This window comes from Protomyctophum parallelum, assembly GCF_964188405.1.
Source record: "Protomyctophum parallelum genome assembly, chromosome: 1".
Classification (NCBI taxonomy): Eukaryota; Metazoa; Chordata; class Actinopteri; order Myctophiformes; family Myctophidae; genus Protomyctophum; species Protomyctophum parallelum.
In genome coordinates, this window is record NC_139697.1 from 55,659,630 (window position 1) to 55,676,073 (window position 16,444).

The 16,444-nt window shown below is 40.6% G+C and overlaps 1 protein-coding gene across 1 annotated transcript; it reads left to right on the plus strand.

Annotated features, from left to right (window-relative positions):
- Positions 1 to 292: 292 nt before the first annotated feature.
- tmprss15 (transmembrane serine protease 15) lies at positions 293 to 15,515 on the plus strand (the record flags this gene model as incomplete). Its single annotated transcript, XM_083789744.1, has 26 exons — positions 293 to 416; positions 533 to 654; positions 850 to 917; positions 1,016 to 1,158; positions 3,203 to 3,331; positions 3,429 to 3,537; positions 3,810 to 3,919; positions 4,084 to 4,224; positions 4,328 to 4,477; positions 4,615 to 4,720; positions 4,816 to 4,987; positions 5,236 to 5,377; positions 5,605 to 5,694; positions 6,215 to 6,343; positions 6,473 to 6,616; positions 7,670 to 7,780; positions 8,045 to 8,156; positions 8,277 to 8,372; positions 8,864 to 8,913; positions 9,359 to 9,448; positions 10,017 to 10,161; positions 10,790 to 10,971; positions 11,906 to 12,001; positions 14,069 to 14,208; positions 14,890 to 14,944; positions 15,351 to 15,515. 26 exons carry the CDS (start codon positions 293 to 295, stop codon positions 15,458 to 15,460), a joined length of 3,066 nt encoding a protein of 1,021 aa, XP_083645870.1. The 3' UTR covers positions 15,461 to 15,515.
- Between the last annotated feature and the right edge of the window lie 929 nt (positions 15,516 to 16,444).

Sequence of the window (16,444 nt, forward strand, 5' to 3'; positions counted from 1 at the left end):
GGGCTGTCTTGGTCAAGGGTACTTTCATGGTAGCACTAGCATGGAGGACAGTCTGGGGGTTCACTATGGCTTTCTGGCTTTTGAGGAGAACAAAAACACAGTTATATTTGAAGATAGGCAGCCTCTACAATTTGTAATATATATAGGCTATTTTTGTACAAACTGTAAATTGTTTAATTTCTTTCACCACAATATGTTCAAGATATATTTATCTCAAATATACAGTATGTCCTAGCATACAAGTAGATCATTTTCTGGAGTATTCCATTTCTATATGTGCAGCTAGTGAACAATGGGTTGTGGAAAGAAGCGATGCTCGTCCATGGAGGTGGGGCTGAGTGTTGTGTGTGCTGCACTACTGGTGGTCTGCGTGGGGCTTATCATCATTGCCTTCTCACTCATTCAGCAGCCTAAAGGTCAGTAGGCTATGTAATAATAATAAAGAATTAATTCATAATTACAAAATACAAAAGTATTGTATTTACAATACAATAGAATACTTTAAATCCTTGAATGCTGAAACTTTATACAGAGGCCTCCGAGGCAGTCATCAGTGGTCGGATGGTGATAAAGGAAGGAGCCGTCTTTACAGAGGAGCTCAAAAACACCTCCAGCCTCCAGTTCAAATCCCTTGCATTTGATGTCCAACGGCTGGTAAGAGTTAGGGTTTAACCATATCCTTATAGGAGGTGATGACTAACGGTACCTAATTTTTCCTTTCTTTTTATGTCATAAACTGTCTTGATGAATGAAGAAATTATTTGGGAAATTGATTTAATCTATGTTTTAACCTGTACATTTTCTGTCTTATATTTCAACATGAAGTAATGAGCTTATAATTGCTCTCAGGTATCAGAGGTGTACAGTAGCAGTTCTCTCGGTGACGCCTTCAAAGCATGTCATGTTTTGGAATTCAGGTAAAGCAATTATTTTGATTCTGATAGATGGTTATTGGTTGGTTCTGTGACTATCCATTTAATTCTATCTATCAATATATCTATTGATCTGTCTGCAGTAAGGGTAGTGTGGCGGTGAACTTTAACCTGTGGTTCCATCAGCCTGTCGATGTGAAGGAGGCAGAGGAACAGCTGGTTTCGGGCCTCCGCAACCCTGGCAATGGACCCTTGGTGGTTGACGTCGACAGTATCCTAATCTCGGGTATACTGGGTGCATACACTGTAGCCTACATAAGACTTAACGTTACCTTTATACATCAAATTTTGGTCAAAGTGCTTTTCAGTACTGAGAAAACATAATGGTTATACTACAGCTAGGCAGGATAAATACAGAAAAAAACCATACACAAGGCTATTAAGATTCCTCGACCTCTACCCCTTGAAATTGTTTAAATTGTTTAAATTTTGTACATTCACTTTTGACTGAAATTGTAGGTAAGGGTATTCTGAGTGCACGTGAGCTTCGCAGCACTAACATGTACCGGTACTTGTATATTTGAATACAGCAATTGAATTAAATTAAAAATATAATGTACTTTATAATTTGTACTTTTGAATATGTACATGTAAATCGCATGTATGTACTCCAGTGTGCTTTAGAAGTGCACAGAGCTAATGAAGTGAACTTGTTTGTTTTATTTAGCACAAGAAGAGATGACAACAGTTGAACCAACAGTAGCAACAACAACCTCTACAGTAGCAGCAACAACCTCTACATCAGGTTGTAGATTTGAACTATTATTGATATTTTTCATTTTACAGCAATGCATTGATATTAAACATAAAATGTACTTTGTAATTTGTACTTTTGAATACTTATTAGGTAGCATACAATTCGATGATCCCATTACAAACTAGAAAAAGTGCCCTTCCGGGCACAGGTCTCCACCAGGTTATCCACAGATCCGTGCAGTTGGAGGTAAAAACACTTTTCGGCCAGTTATAGCGCCACCTTGAGGCTGAGTTGAAATTGTTCATGTGGCATTTCGTCCTCGGCCTAGTGGGAATGTGGGTGCACAATTTCACGGAAATCACGCGATGTGTTCATGATTTGCAGCATTTTGTTTGAAACTGAGCACTCCTGTGAACTTTGGAAGCCAATCTTAACCAATCAGGATGGAGTCTGATAAATCTGAAAGACCCGTTTCGTTGAATGGCTCTAGAGAGACTGTGTACCAATTTGCGTGATGTTTGGACAAAATCTGTAGGTGTACTGTGCAAAAACTTGTTTTGCACAAAGCGGCCTCCTGGTGGCGCTATAACAGGCCGTTCTGGAAAGTTTGGGGCAGAGGTTCATGGTTGGCATCCAGGGAGTGTGTGTGCAAAATATGGCATCGAAAAACTTGTTTTGCACAAAGCGGCCTCCTGGTGGCGCTATAACAGGCCGTTCTGGAAAGTTTGGGGCAGAGGTTCATGGTTGGCATCCAGGGAGTGTGTGTGCAAAATATGGCATCGACCGGGTTAACGGTGGCCGAGATTAGCTGTTCACGGACACACGGACACACGGACGGACACGCGGACGGACGGAGTGCAAAACATACTCTCCCCACATGCCTTCGGCCTGGTGGAGACAAACATGGGCTACATGGAAGAAATGTGTTTAATACAACGAAATTAACTGCTAGAAGGTCCTAAATTAACTTAATTAAGCAGTCACCGTCTATAGTATCGAGTATAGAGATCGACTACTATTACAATCAAATAAATCTGTATACAAGGTAATTTCAGATTTCAGAGAGGGAGGAAAATACTAAATGAACTGTTAACTATACATTAAAACATTTGGCTAAGGCTGCAACATAATGAAACACTGACTGAGGTCTTTTAAATTGAAACAAATGATACAGGAAGTAACACTCGGCCAGTGTAACTTCATGAGTCAGTTCCAGAGTATAAAGAGGGGGGGGGGGGCAGTTCTGGTCATGTCATATCATCTAGGCTGACTGGAACCGAAGGTCAGAGATATGTACTCCACCATGGAAAGAAAAGTTAAGTCAACTAGTCTGTTTGAGCTAATTTAACCATGACAACAGAGCTTAGCCCAATCCTTTTTCACTATACCTACCACTTCTCTATCATACATAACCATTCTAGGCACAATTGAATAGAACTCAACTATCTAGGCCTCTGAAACCTGAAACATGTTAACATCGATTGCCTGTGATATTGATGGTGGACATTTAAAGGTAAATGTAATGTAAAGGACTGTTTAGGCAGTGTTTCATGATATTCTTCCGTGTTCACAGCTCCCACAGTCACTTGTCCACCGTACCAGACGGCTTGTGGAGACGGCTCTAGCTGCATAGCCACAGCTCAGTTCTGTGATGGAGTAGAAGATTGTCCCAATGGTTCTGACGAAGAAGCAAGTCTCTGTGGTGAATGGAATTGAGATTTTTATTTTTAAATAGTAATATTTATTACATTTTGAATTACAAATTCAAATGTTCATGTCCTCAACTCAACTGTCCACAGCCACCACCTGTGACGGACAGTTCCTCCTCCTTGGACCCACAGGCTCATTCCATTCATCAAACTTCCCTCTTCCTTATAACAGCAGCACCATCTGTCGCTGGATCATAAGGTAGTTCAATTACTGACAGCCTATATCACTGTTTATCATTTCCTACAACTTTATAAATTATTATTTCAATTTATTTTCACAATGAAATAAAAACATAGCATTTTTTGCCAAATATAGAAAAATAATTTCTGGGGAAAAAAGTCATGAAGAATTTCGAAACTACTTTCCTTCCCGGGTCAGGAGAACCATGAGTGTGTGTGTGTGTGTGTGTGTGTGAGGGTGTGTGTGTGTGTGTGTGTGTGTGTGTGTGTGTGTGTGTGTGTTCATTTCAGAGTGGAGAAAGGGCTCTCTGTAAAAATGAACTTCCATGTATTTCAAACGGAGGAGGATACTGATACATTGAGACTGTATGAGGGTGTTGGTTCATCAAAACATCTTGTCAGTAAGTTTGTATTCTATGGTCAAATTAACACACACATTACATAACATTACCATTGTAAAAGTATAAATTCAAATGCCACTGCACTAAATCACACTATCTATTATTTGCTGACCAATTGACCAAAACTGTCATCTTAAATGTGACCTCAAGGTTTGTATTTTCAGCTGTGTTGTCAGGCTCCTCCCCCCCAGGGACCGTGTGGCTGCTGTCCGACCAATCGACTGTGGAGTTTTCCTCTGACGAGTTCAACAATCTCCCAGGATTCAATGCCACCTTCAGCACAGCCAACACCACCAACCTCTCCAGTAAAAACAACACCCAAAGCATAAATACATATGTGTTCCTGACTGTATCTGACCATGGTGTTCAGTGGATAAGTGCTCATATAAACTAGTATGTTGTTTCCAGATGAAGAGAAAGTGAACTGTAACTTTGAACAAGGCATGTGTTTCTGGAGGCAAGATCCTGAGGATGATGGTGACTGGATTCGAACCCACGGTCCAACCTTCCCACCATTTACTGGGCCAAATTTTGACCATACACTAGGGAATTTCTCAGGTTGGTTATTGTAGGATTTGTTTTAATTTCATCATATCATATTCAATATTAGCCTATTGTATAACAGCAGCACTACTACTATGCTATATTATTTCTTATTTAACACATAACTTCTCATCATTCATGACCACACTCAGGATATTACGTTGTCACTCAACCAAGCCCTGGCAATTGGGAGAAAAGCTTCCGGATGCATTGCTTACCACTGACTCTGCCCACTCAGTCCATGTGTCTGAAGTTCTGGTAAGAACATAGTATACACACACACATTTGATTTAAATTCCGTTTAGAATATTAAAGATCAGACTCTTTTAGAGGAATTCTATGTCCCACGGCAGGTACCACATGTTTGGAGATGATGTTCATCGTCTCCGAGTTTTGGTTGTTGGGAGGACAGTGGCGGAAGTCCAGGTCAAGCCTGTGGTTACCGTAGTGTTTCAGAAAGATGGCAACTATGGCGATAACTGGAACTATGGCCAGGTCACCCTCAACTACACCACAGAGGTCATGGTCAGTACAGCAGAGCTTCCTGGCCCTGTAGAACAACTGTATTCAAATGTCCTTTCTTAATCTTCCTGAATATGTGTTTCCAATTCAATCTATATGTTCTTCATTTGTTTCCATTGCTTAATGTTTTATGTAAGCACTTTGAATTGCCTTGTTGAAATGTGCAGCTATTCAAATAAACTTCACCGTTCTATTTAAATATAGCATGTCTGCCAAAATAAAGAATCTGAATCACTGTGTGTTTCTATCAGGTTGTGTTTGAGGCTCTGAAGAAAGGGGGGATGAGGAACGATATTGCTCTGGATGACCTGAGCTTGACTGGCGGTCCCTGTGGTGAAGGTCCCCCAGAACCTACCCCAGTCCCCATCCCCACTACACCACCTCCTATGCCACGTAGGTTGCTGCTGTATCGGCTATAAAGGATAGATCTATCTATCTATCTATCTATCTATCTATCTATCTATCTATCTATCTATCTATCTATCTATCTATCTATCTATCTATCTATCTATCTATCTATCTATCTATCTATCTATCTATCTATCTATCTATCTAGGTAATTACATCATTACATTGTAAACCTAATGTCCCAATGTTCTTTGTTGTTTGTCCCTGGCCAGCGGACTGTGGAGGACCTTTTGACCTCTGGGAGCCCAACTCAACATTCACTTCCCCAAACTACCCACACTCCTATGGAAATCAAGCTAAGTGTATGTCATTTAATATATTGCTCTATGTTCCTTCAGTTATGCACCATCACAACAGAAAACATGGCTATTACAACCATAGTCTTTAACTGATGCCTACTGCGGTGGTATTCGATAGAAGTGCCCGGGCTGGCCTAGTGTTCAAGGTACCTACGCTGGTAATCTAGCCTGACAGCGTGTCGCGGGTTTGAGTCCTGATCCAGACGACCTTTGCAGCTTGTCACCCCCCATCTCTCTCCCCATTTCCTGTCACACTACTTTCTACCTATCAATAAAAGTATAAAACCCCCCCCCCCCCCCCCAAAAAAAGTTTGAGAATCACTGCCCTACTACTGTATGTAACACCTCTGCTGGTGGAGTCCAGTGTTTCCAGTCTTCACCAATTTCATCCAATGGTTCAATAGTGAGCAGGACAAAATCTGACATAACACTTCCCAGTGTGTTCAGTGAGTGCTGGGGAAACCGCCAGCCTACATAAAGCAAATAGAAGAACCCACTTGAGTATTCAAATGTGTTCTTGTAGGCCTGTGGACACTTCACGCGAGGGAAGGCTGGAACATCCAGCTCCACTTCCTGGACTTTGATGTGGAGGCAACCTATGACACGGTAGAGGTCCGTGACGGGACCTCTGACAGCAACTCAGAATTACTCGGTGAGTGAAATAGGTTTTTTTTACCCGCAATGTCTTGATCTTTGATTGTAAGGAGCGTACGTACAATACAGGTAGAGGAAGAAGCGATACAGATATAATGTTATATTCAAGTACAATTAATTTACCCAGGTGTGTTCACTGGCAGTGAAAGACCCTTCCCCGACCTGATCTCCACAACCAATCGGATGACAGTGAGGTTCTATTCTGACAGCTCCGGACATGGCAAAGGATTCAGCGCCAACTTCACCTCTGGCTTAAACCTGGGATCACCAGGTAGTTATACAGACTGGAAACACCGCAGCAGAGTTTAGATACAGTATGTGCTGCTAACCAAACAGTTGCTGGTTGGAATCCTTCTTGCACCAGACAGACAGGAATGAAGAAGAAAGTTGAATGACTTATGACTTATGAATGGTGGCCAATAGGCTCCAATCTGCAACAGTCAAATAGATGGTAATCAACAGTGGTTTAAAGTAACTAAGTACATGTATTCAAGTACAGTACTTTTTTAACTTTAATGGAGTACTCCAATTTTCAGAGAAAAGAATATAAGGTCCACACCCTGGAATTAGCTCCAAAGCTTTTTGTGTGTATTAAGGTTTCTTACACCATAGGACCATGCATGACCAGGTCCACTATATGGTGTAAGGAAGCTTAATACATTTTGCTTTGGAGCTTGTTCCAGTGTGCGGAGTGAAAGACCTTATCTTCTTTTCTATTATTTACCTCCACCCGGCACCTGGCGTTAGTTAGTGGATGTGCATGCTCTATTGTGCTTTTCTGTGTACTACATACATCTCAAAGGCAAATATTGTACTTTTACTCCACTATAATCTTTGGAAAGCTTTAGTTACTGGTTACCGTATTTGTATATTTTGATTATTACATAACCACTTAAGACCTATAGGGCTGCAGGCCTATATATACTTTGGCAATTAGAAAATTGCAGATCTACAACCTCACAAGTCACAACACATATTTTCAAATGATTTTGTATACATTTACGAAAGTCGCCGGCGCAGGTAAGAAGTCAGTGCTGCTAAATACATGCAGTGTGACACTAGAAGACCAGCACGTCTTCACTGAACAAACACTTTATCCAACCCTTTCTTTTTCTTTCTGCTGTGTTGGACAGGCGGGGGGGACGCTCCTATTATGAGCCTCAGTACAATACATATACAATTTACCCTGGGTGTGCGTGTGTCTACGATGTGTGGCCATCCACTACTACATGTGAAGGGCACAATATAAAGTTGAAATTCTAGTTTTATACATTTGAAAAAGTCTGCATAATGACTCACATTGTGTGCCTCCCGGCCCATACAGAGTCCTGTGCAGCAGGCCTGTACCAGTGTCAGGCAGGAGACTGTATCCATGGTAACGCTCAGTGTGACGGTGTTGTTGACTGTCCTGATGCTTCAGATGAGGCGGACTGTGGTGAGTTATCCTGCATGTCCACTAGATGGCAGCACCTCAGTCTATGAATGTTGTTCGTGGCATCAGGCAATGGTATGGTGTGAAGTTCTGTGAACCTGCAATGCCTTCCTACTTGTGTCTTTCATCTACTGCGGAAAATTCAAATGACAATCATGTAATATGTCATGTCACGTAAGCTACTACGTCTATAATATAACATAACAACAACATATATTGTAACAACATAATGTAACAGTCTGTGTGTTTTAGTCCATGTGTTGTCAGTGAACGGCACCGAACGTCTACAAGTTCAGCAGCAGAGCTCTCTGTACACGGTCTGCGCACAAGCCTGGCACACCAGCCTTTCTCCCTTTATGTGCAGTTATCTGGGGTACAGGTAAGAGCGTGTGTAGTCCAGATAGTTTAAAGCATTATAAGTGTTACACTATATTAGACATCATCAGAAAGTTTCCCCAAAAATATCCTATTTATGTTCACATAATTTCTGACTCTGCAGGGCAGGGAGGTCAAACGTGGTTTCAGCAGTGGCAGGTGATTCTCCCTTTGCAACTATCAAAGTCAGTGACAATGGGACATTGGAGCTTAATGTCAGGTACATTTCTAAAATGTTATTCAGTTTTGGTACCATCAAAGGACCACTTCATATAACTGGTCTTTCAACGCTCATTTTAAGATGATTCCATTTCTGTCAAGCAGTCTGTGTCTCAAATGGGGGCTGTGGAGAGTTTAGATAACTGCCTCCCACTGACATCATCAGTAGGCAGGTTTGATCATTTTTAAACTTTATTTCATTTCATTTTATTAGTATTATGCAAGAAGTAAGAACAAATATTTTCTATTTCTTTCAGCATGCTACTTTTCAAGTTTTCTAGTTTCTATTAGGCTATCGTGGAATCCCCATCGATGATGTCATTTCGGAACTGTCCAAATAGCCCACCAATGAGCCACAGAGTGTGAAACTGAGCTATCTTATAATTCGTAAGGACCATTTATATTAAGATAAGGTTAAAAATGGGAGAAGTGCTCCTTTAAAGACATATAAATATGTTACATTAAAATGCATTATTTTCAACTCCATACTAGTGAAACCTGTGTTGGTGAGCAGGTGATTTCGCTGACGTGTGACAACCAACGTGAGTGTTATCTAGATCTTAACACATACAAAAGACATAATATACAAACAAAGTTTATTATTATATTAATTTTTGCCTTGCCTATCTCAATGACTCATTCGATAGCTTATTTTTACCTATTCTCCTGCTCATTTATTCGGAGTGTCTTTTAGTTATCTGCTCATTTTATTACCGTAGTTGTTATGCTTGCTTTTTAAATGTCCTCTTAATTTTATGTACCGGTACTTGATTTAACGATCTTTCTTTTTTGTGTAAAGCACTTTGAGTTGCATTTTACGGTGCTAATAAAGATCATTATCATTCTCTGTATTTCCTACACTGATATTATTGAGCATGTAAACTCCTGTAAAGTATACAATACAAAGCAATACAAATTGTTGCAATTTTTTAACTGAGTCACACGTTTGTATTATCCTGAGGAATTAAATCCAGCCCCTGTGTTTAGCTTGTGGTGTTCGTTTGGTCTCCATGGAGCTGGGAGACAGTGGATCACCTAGAGAAGGAACAAGTGAGAATGGAGAGAAAGAAAGTGAAGGTAATAAAATGAATGCAGAGGCCAGATTTATTAAACCTTATATGCACATCATTTTGGACGCATGTGTATTATTTATCAAACATGTAAACACAGGAGAGCTGGGTGGACTGATGGTGTAGGAAAATCAATAGTCAATAAACAGCAATTGTGTGTCGAAAATACACAAAAATTGCGACCTTGTTAAAATAATCAGTTCAGGAAAATAAAATAATGTTTTCTGATGCCTTGTTTTCTGACAAGGCATCTTGTCACACTATCTGCACACTATCATTTGATTGAGGTATCTAAAGAGCAATACTGCCCAGTCAGGTGCATTTTAGAAACCTCAGTACAATATTGTTTTGTTCATATGCTTGTCCACTCGGCTCTCATTAACTTTGATGCATTCAACTGAAACTCCAGCACCAGTTTTCCTCCCAATGCGTCGAATCTCCCAGCTAGAATTGCTGTGCGAAAGAAATGTCATTTCTGTCCTTTATATATGGTCTTGACCTCTCCTGCTTTTAACAAAAATGGGAGAAGTGTAGATTATTTAAAATAATTAAAATATGTTTTGTTTTCCCCCCAGTTGATAGCAGAGTGGTCAATGGGACAGATGCTCAGAAAGGGGCGTGGCCCTGGATGACTTCTCTGTACTGGAGAAACCGTCATGTCTGTGGCGCATCGTTGATTGACAACGAGTGGCTGGTGACTGCAGCACACTGTGTCTTTGGGTAAGGAAATTCAGTTTATTTTGTCTTTTTAAATGTTCTTCTTTATAGACCTAGCAATACCCATAGACATAATAAATAAAATCTTAAAGCTGCAATCTGGGCCCAGGCCGTAGCGTAACGGTCTGGGCACCGGACTGGTGATCCAGTCGCGGTGTGCCGCGGGTTCGACTCCCGGACCCGACACGGCCTTTACCGCATGTCATCCCCCCATCTCTCTCCCGTTTCCTGTCAGCCTACTTTCTGTCCCTTAAAAAATCAATAAAAGGCGTAAGCCGCAAAAAAATATCTTAAAAAAAAAAGAAAGCTGCAATCTGAATGTCCTACCTGAGATTCGAACCCATGTCCCCCACGTAAAAGGCAATATTTCAACTTATTGCGTTTTGAGCTTCAATCAGTACCACTTGCATGACCAACCACACTACATTAGTACACTACCATAACGATTGGTCAAAAATAATAACAGAATTTTGTATTCACAAAAAAGAAGTTATGGAATGCAGCTTTAAATGACAGAAATTACATTTATATCTTAAAGGCAGACTATTCCACTACCATCAGGACAATGCGCATGCTCTTGAAACAACGATTGTGTTCATATTAAATTCCTAAAACATTTCACATTTCACAGGAAGAATATTCATCTCAAATATTGGTCTATAGTGTTGGGTCTACACTCCCACAGTGCTTCCAACTCCCCGGATGTCCAGAAACGACAAGTCGATCAGATAATCATGCACAAACACTACAACAGGCGAACCAAGGAGGCAGACATCGCCATGATGCATTTACAGACACCCGTCAACTTCACTCGTAAGGAATCATGGCGGTTTACCATTTTAGTTCTTTATCTGATTGTTTTATTAAGGCAAGACGTGCAGCGACATAGCCTACAACAGCTGCTGTAGGTTATGATGTCGTCACACAATGTGACAGCCGACTTAATTCAGCTCACACAGTATGACAAAATGCATAATCAAGATTCTACCCTTGTTTCCATTGCACAGTATGACATGCAATGAACGGCCAAAATAGTACTGCTGAGAGTAAGAGACCTAAAATGAGTGAACATGATGGGGTCAGACCAGACGCCTCAAGGACACCATGTGTGACCCAATGTCTCAATGAATGGCCTGACCCAGACCCTCTCTAGTCTACTACTAGAGAGGGTCTACTATTTTCTCATGTTTTATCCTCATGTGACACATACTGTATCTAAGATTTATGTATTTACATACCGTATATATGACATAGATGTAAGGTGCTATAGTACAGTGGTTCCCAAAGTGGGGTCCGGGGACCCCCAGGGGTCCTTGAGGCAGATAAATGATGATTTGGAACCAAATGGACTTGGTTCCATTTGTACACTCTCAAAGTTAAATGAACATTGATTTTACAATACAAATTCTCAGAGATATAAATGCCTAATTAGCCTAACTCAGGTCAAACCGGGGGCCCTTGAAATTAAAATGCTTGAAAATCACTGCTAGAGCCGTCAATTCTTCTCTTATGGGGGTCCTTGGCATATATTTTCAAATGTCAGTAGCTAATGACTAATGAGTATCATTTTGGGAGTCCTTGACATGAAAACGTGGTTTTCTGCTATTTCTGCTACGTTTGGTTCACTGCTATAGTAACAATGTGGTAATTCAGGGGTGCCTTGGATGAAAACGTTATTTACAGGGAAACCACTGCTCTACAGTCTTTCCTTGACAAGAAATCATTAGTGTTTTTTGTTTGTTTCCAGATTACATCCAGCCCATCTGCCTGCCTCAGGACGACCAGCGGTTTGAAGCAGGAAGGAAGTGTTTTATCACTGGCTGGGGGAGGGATGCCGAGCAAGGTTAGAATAGTTAAATCAGTGTGATTAGTTCTGCTCCCAGGTGTACTGTAACTACTCCCTGATCAGACCACCACCAGGTGAAAGAATTTAACTACTTGAACCCTATCATCCCTATTCTGGGGAGGAACATTCACTGAAATGAGCTGCTTGTATATCAATTTACAATTTACATTATAGGCATTTTGCATCAAACACGAGGTAATACATCAAATGCATAGAAATAGTAATCTAGGAATATAGGTAAACCAAGCATGTATAAGCAGTCTAAACAGTATAATGTCAAAACATGAATTTGTACATACAATATAACACAGTATGTCAATGTCAAAGTATTGTGTTTACATTCTATAATACCCTCTATAAGTATTGAGGGTTTAAGTGCTCAAGTTGCACAAGGGGGCCTTAGGACCATGTGTTGATGACCAATTATTGTCTCCACCAGGCCGAAGGCATGTGGGGAGAGTATGTTTTGCACTCCGTCCGTCCGTGTGTCCGTCCGTCCGTGTGTGTGTCCGTGTGTCCGTGAACAGCTAATCTCGGCCACCGTTAACCCGGTCGATGCCAAATTTTGCACACACACTCCCTGGATGCCAACGATGAACCTCTGCCCCAAACTTTCCAGAACGGCCTGTTATAGCGCCACCAGGAGGCCGCTTTGTGCAAAACAACCCGGTCGATGCCAAATTTTGCACACACACTCCCTGGATGCCAACGATGAACCTCTGCCCCAAACTTTCCAGAACGGCCTGTTATAGCGCCACCAGGAGGCCGCTTTGTGCAAAACAAGTTTTTGCACAGTACACCTACAGATTTTGTCCAAACATCACGCAAATTGGTACACAGTCTCTCTAGAGCCATTCAACGAAACCGGTCTTTCAGATTTCTCACACTCCATCCTGATTGGTTAAGATTGGCTTCCAAAGTTCACAGGAGTGCTGTACAAATCGCCACAACTCCTCAACGCAGCGTCCGATTGCGATGAAACTGTGCACGCATATTCCCACTAGGCTGAGGAAGAAATCCTGGTGGAGACCTGTGCCCAGAAGGGCACTTTTTCTAGTTTTCCCTTGGAATTAATGGCAGCTGTGCTAAAATGCAATTCCAGTAGCAGAGCCTTTCTATTCCACCTTGTATTTACTTGCATTTACCTGGTGCTCTGAGTCTGAATGAATCCCTGAGCAGATGAAACACATCTGTAATTTGGATCTCCATGGCCTGGACCTGACAGAATTACAGACTCTTTCCCAATCCCCATTAAATGCAACAGATTACATTTACCTTTGTTCACAAACATCGGTGAAAATATAGGCTGGATTGCCAAAGAAATAGCTTTGCACCTTCATGCTCCCCACGTAATGCCCATACATACTGCTGCTGGTGGTGACACCACATCCTTTTCATTTAGTCACAACTTTCAAATGCACACAAGATAAATCAAAATGCTATAGATGGATTGCTGAGCACATGCATGCTCCCCTCGTGACTGTTCCCCCTGCTTTATCTGAAGGCCAATCTAACTCGCACGTGTAAATGACGGATTGGAAATAGAGGGTATATGCGCGTGACATCATCATCAAACCCGGAAGTTATGCAGGAATGCCTGCTGAGTGGCAAAAAAGGACTTTCTGGCCTCGACAGCCCATGAATCCAAACAGAAAAGTCCGTACAGATAGGAGGAAGGAGGTCCGCACACCGATCTTAAGCTACCATGTTTATTAATATAAATAATAAATAAGATGTCACAATGTTTCCACCCTTGCAGGTCTTCGTCATTCCCGACGAAGACCCACAAGGGTCGAAAGGTAATTGACTGATTGCCATGATATTTGATAGTGCATTCATGCTCCACAGAGGAAGATTGATTATATTTTTTAAATTAATAAATACAATGTTTTTAGATTGTTGTCTTGTTCTCGTGTAGCTTTCAGTATTGAGCAATTTATTATTTCTTAGTTGAGTCTAAATATTTTCATTTCATTTTAGTTTAGTCTAGCGAGTGTCCGAGGACAATGTTGGCTAACCCACTGATGCTATATCAAAGACACAACGCTGTTATGTTCTCGACAGGCTCCACAGCTAATGTGTTGCAGGAGGCGTCGGTCCCTCTGGTGAGCCGGGCGCTGTGCCAGGAGCAGCTGCCTGAATACAACATCACTGCCAGCATGGTGTGTGCTGGCTACGCTGAGGGAGGGGTCGACTCCTGCCAGGTAGCTGAACTCAGATAGTCACTGACGTCTTTGTCAGTGGTGGAAAAAGTACTACATTTTTACTTCAAAAGTAAAAGTACCAATACTGCAATAGAAGTACTCAGTTACAAGTAAAAGTCCGGAATTCAAATGTACGTAAAAGTACAAAAGTATTGCCATCAAAATGTACTTAAAGTACCAAAAGTTTCAAGTTTTTGTATGTAGCCTATGTATGTATAAAATGGAAAATATGTACAAACTCACAAAGTTAAGTTACTGTTAGTTGACACTACTATTGTGAGCTTGTAGATCTGCTATTTTCCTACAGAATGTGTATAGTGCTGCAATGGTTAAAGTATGTTTTGTTCATTCAAATCTACAAAGTAAATAGTAATTAAAGTTTGCAAATAATTGTAGTGGGGTAAAAGTATAAATTTGGATCTCAGATGTAGTGAAGTAGGCCTAGAAGTAAAAGTACTGGAAATTGGAAACAGTACATGCGTAAATGTACTTTCCACTACTACTGGTCTTTGTCAAGTTAAGTTACTGTAAATGGACACTACCAACTTAGTTTTGTTTGCATTTTCTTAGGTTAAGCTGGCTTATCTACGTAGCTCGCTATGTTATTTTTGCTTTGTCGAATTCTGGTTTGTTGTAAACCTCTTTGTCGTGATGATCCTGCTGGTTTGTTTTGTGTTCTAGGGAGACTCTGGGGGTCCTCTTATGTGTGAAGAGAAGGGACACTGGTTGCTAACAGGTGTGTTAGCAACACACGCACACACGCAAGCATGCACGCACACACACATACACACACACACACACACACACACACACACACACAACTCATAATGGTCCAAATGCATAGCCTTTTGCGTATAAATAAACCTCAGTGTTTAAAATAGTGAGGTTAATTTGGCATGTACTACAGGTCGGCTGTGCACAGTGTGCAGGTCGGCTCCTAAAAACAGATTTATTTCTGAAAGAAATGACCCCCTATCTCCTCCCTTTAACAACATCCAATGGCACCTATATGAGACCTGGAGGAAAACATGCTTTTACAGTATATATATATATTTGTTTTACTGCAACGTAAATTAATTTACTTCAACAAAATGCTTGAAATTTGAATCAACTGAATCAGTTCAACTGAAACATTCCAACAGGTGTAACGTCTTTTGGGGTTGGCTGTGGACGCCCTGAGAGGCCTGGCGTTTATGCCCTGGTTTCTCACTTCACAGACTGGATCGCCCGCATCAGACGTTCTTCATCTTGACTGACCCTCCATAGGGAAGCATACTAGTAGTGTCAACCGTCCTCATAAAACACATCTGCACTTAATGTTATGTCTGGTTAAGAAATCTCTAACATGCTTTCATAATCAGTTTAGTTTAGAAGAAATTGTTAAGTTTGAGTCAAGCTGTCCAAATGAAGTTAGGGCAGATTAACAATTTATTCTCTGAAATTAATTTATCATCTCATGTTTTTATTCTATTTTCTATCTATTTTTATTGTCTATTTTTGGTATGGTCACAACCGAAATATAGCTGTTAACCTACAAGTTGGCCTTTAATGCCTCTTTATTCAGACCAAACAATTTCTGTCGGAGAACGTGTCTGTGTCAAAGATTTTGGAAGTTCTTCAGTTTATACTTTGTAATGGGTAATTTTCTTCTGTGTTCTCTTACCAAGTGGAATTTTAAAGGAAAACAAGTATAGTCAATGGGCTCTGCTATCAGTTAGATTTAGCTGTTCATATTCAAATGATGTTTTCTAATGTCAATATGTACCTAATAGTATAAAATAGATATCCAATTACAAATCAACCACCAACAACCTCCTGAAAATCCCAACCTCACGTATGAGCCGGATACTTGCTATACTTTCTATACTTCAGACTGGGACTGATGTATAGAAAGCAAGGGGATGTCAGGGGGAAAGCATCCATACAGTGTAGCTGTAGTGTAGTCTGTAGATGGTAGGATGGCATTGGTATAGATGTTGGTGTGAAATGTGAAGTTGAAATCAAGCATCACATCACCCTATCATTGCAAGCAAAAGAACAGAAGGTATATTTGTAATGTAAATTAGGGAGAAACAAAATTATGAAGGCCAATTATTTTCAATTAATATAAAAAAGGCAAAAGCAGACCAAAATCAATATTTTTACATAAAATAAAAAATATTCTTCAAATCATTTTTTGTCAGAGTGTGTTATTTCTTTCCTAACCAACTTCTTTAGTGTTCCGTTTAAAGAGCAA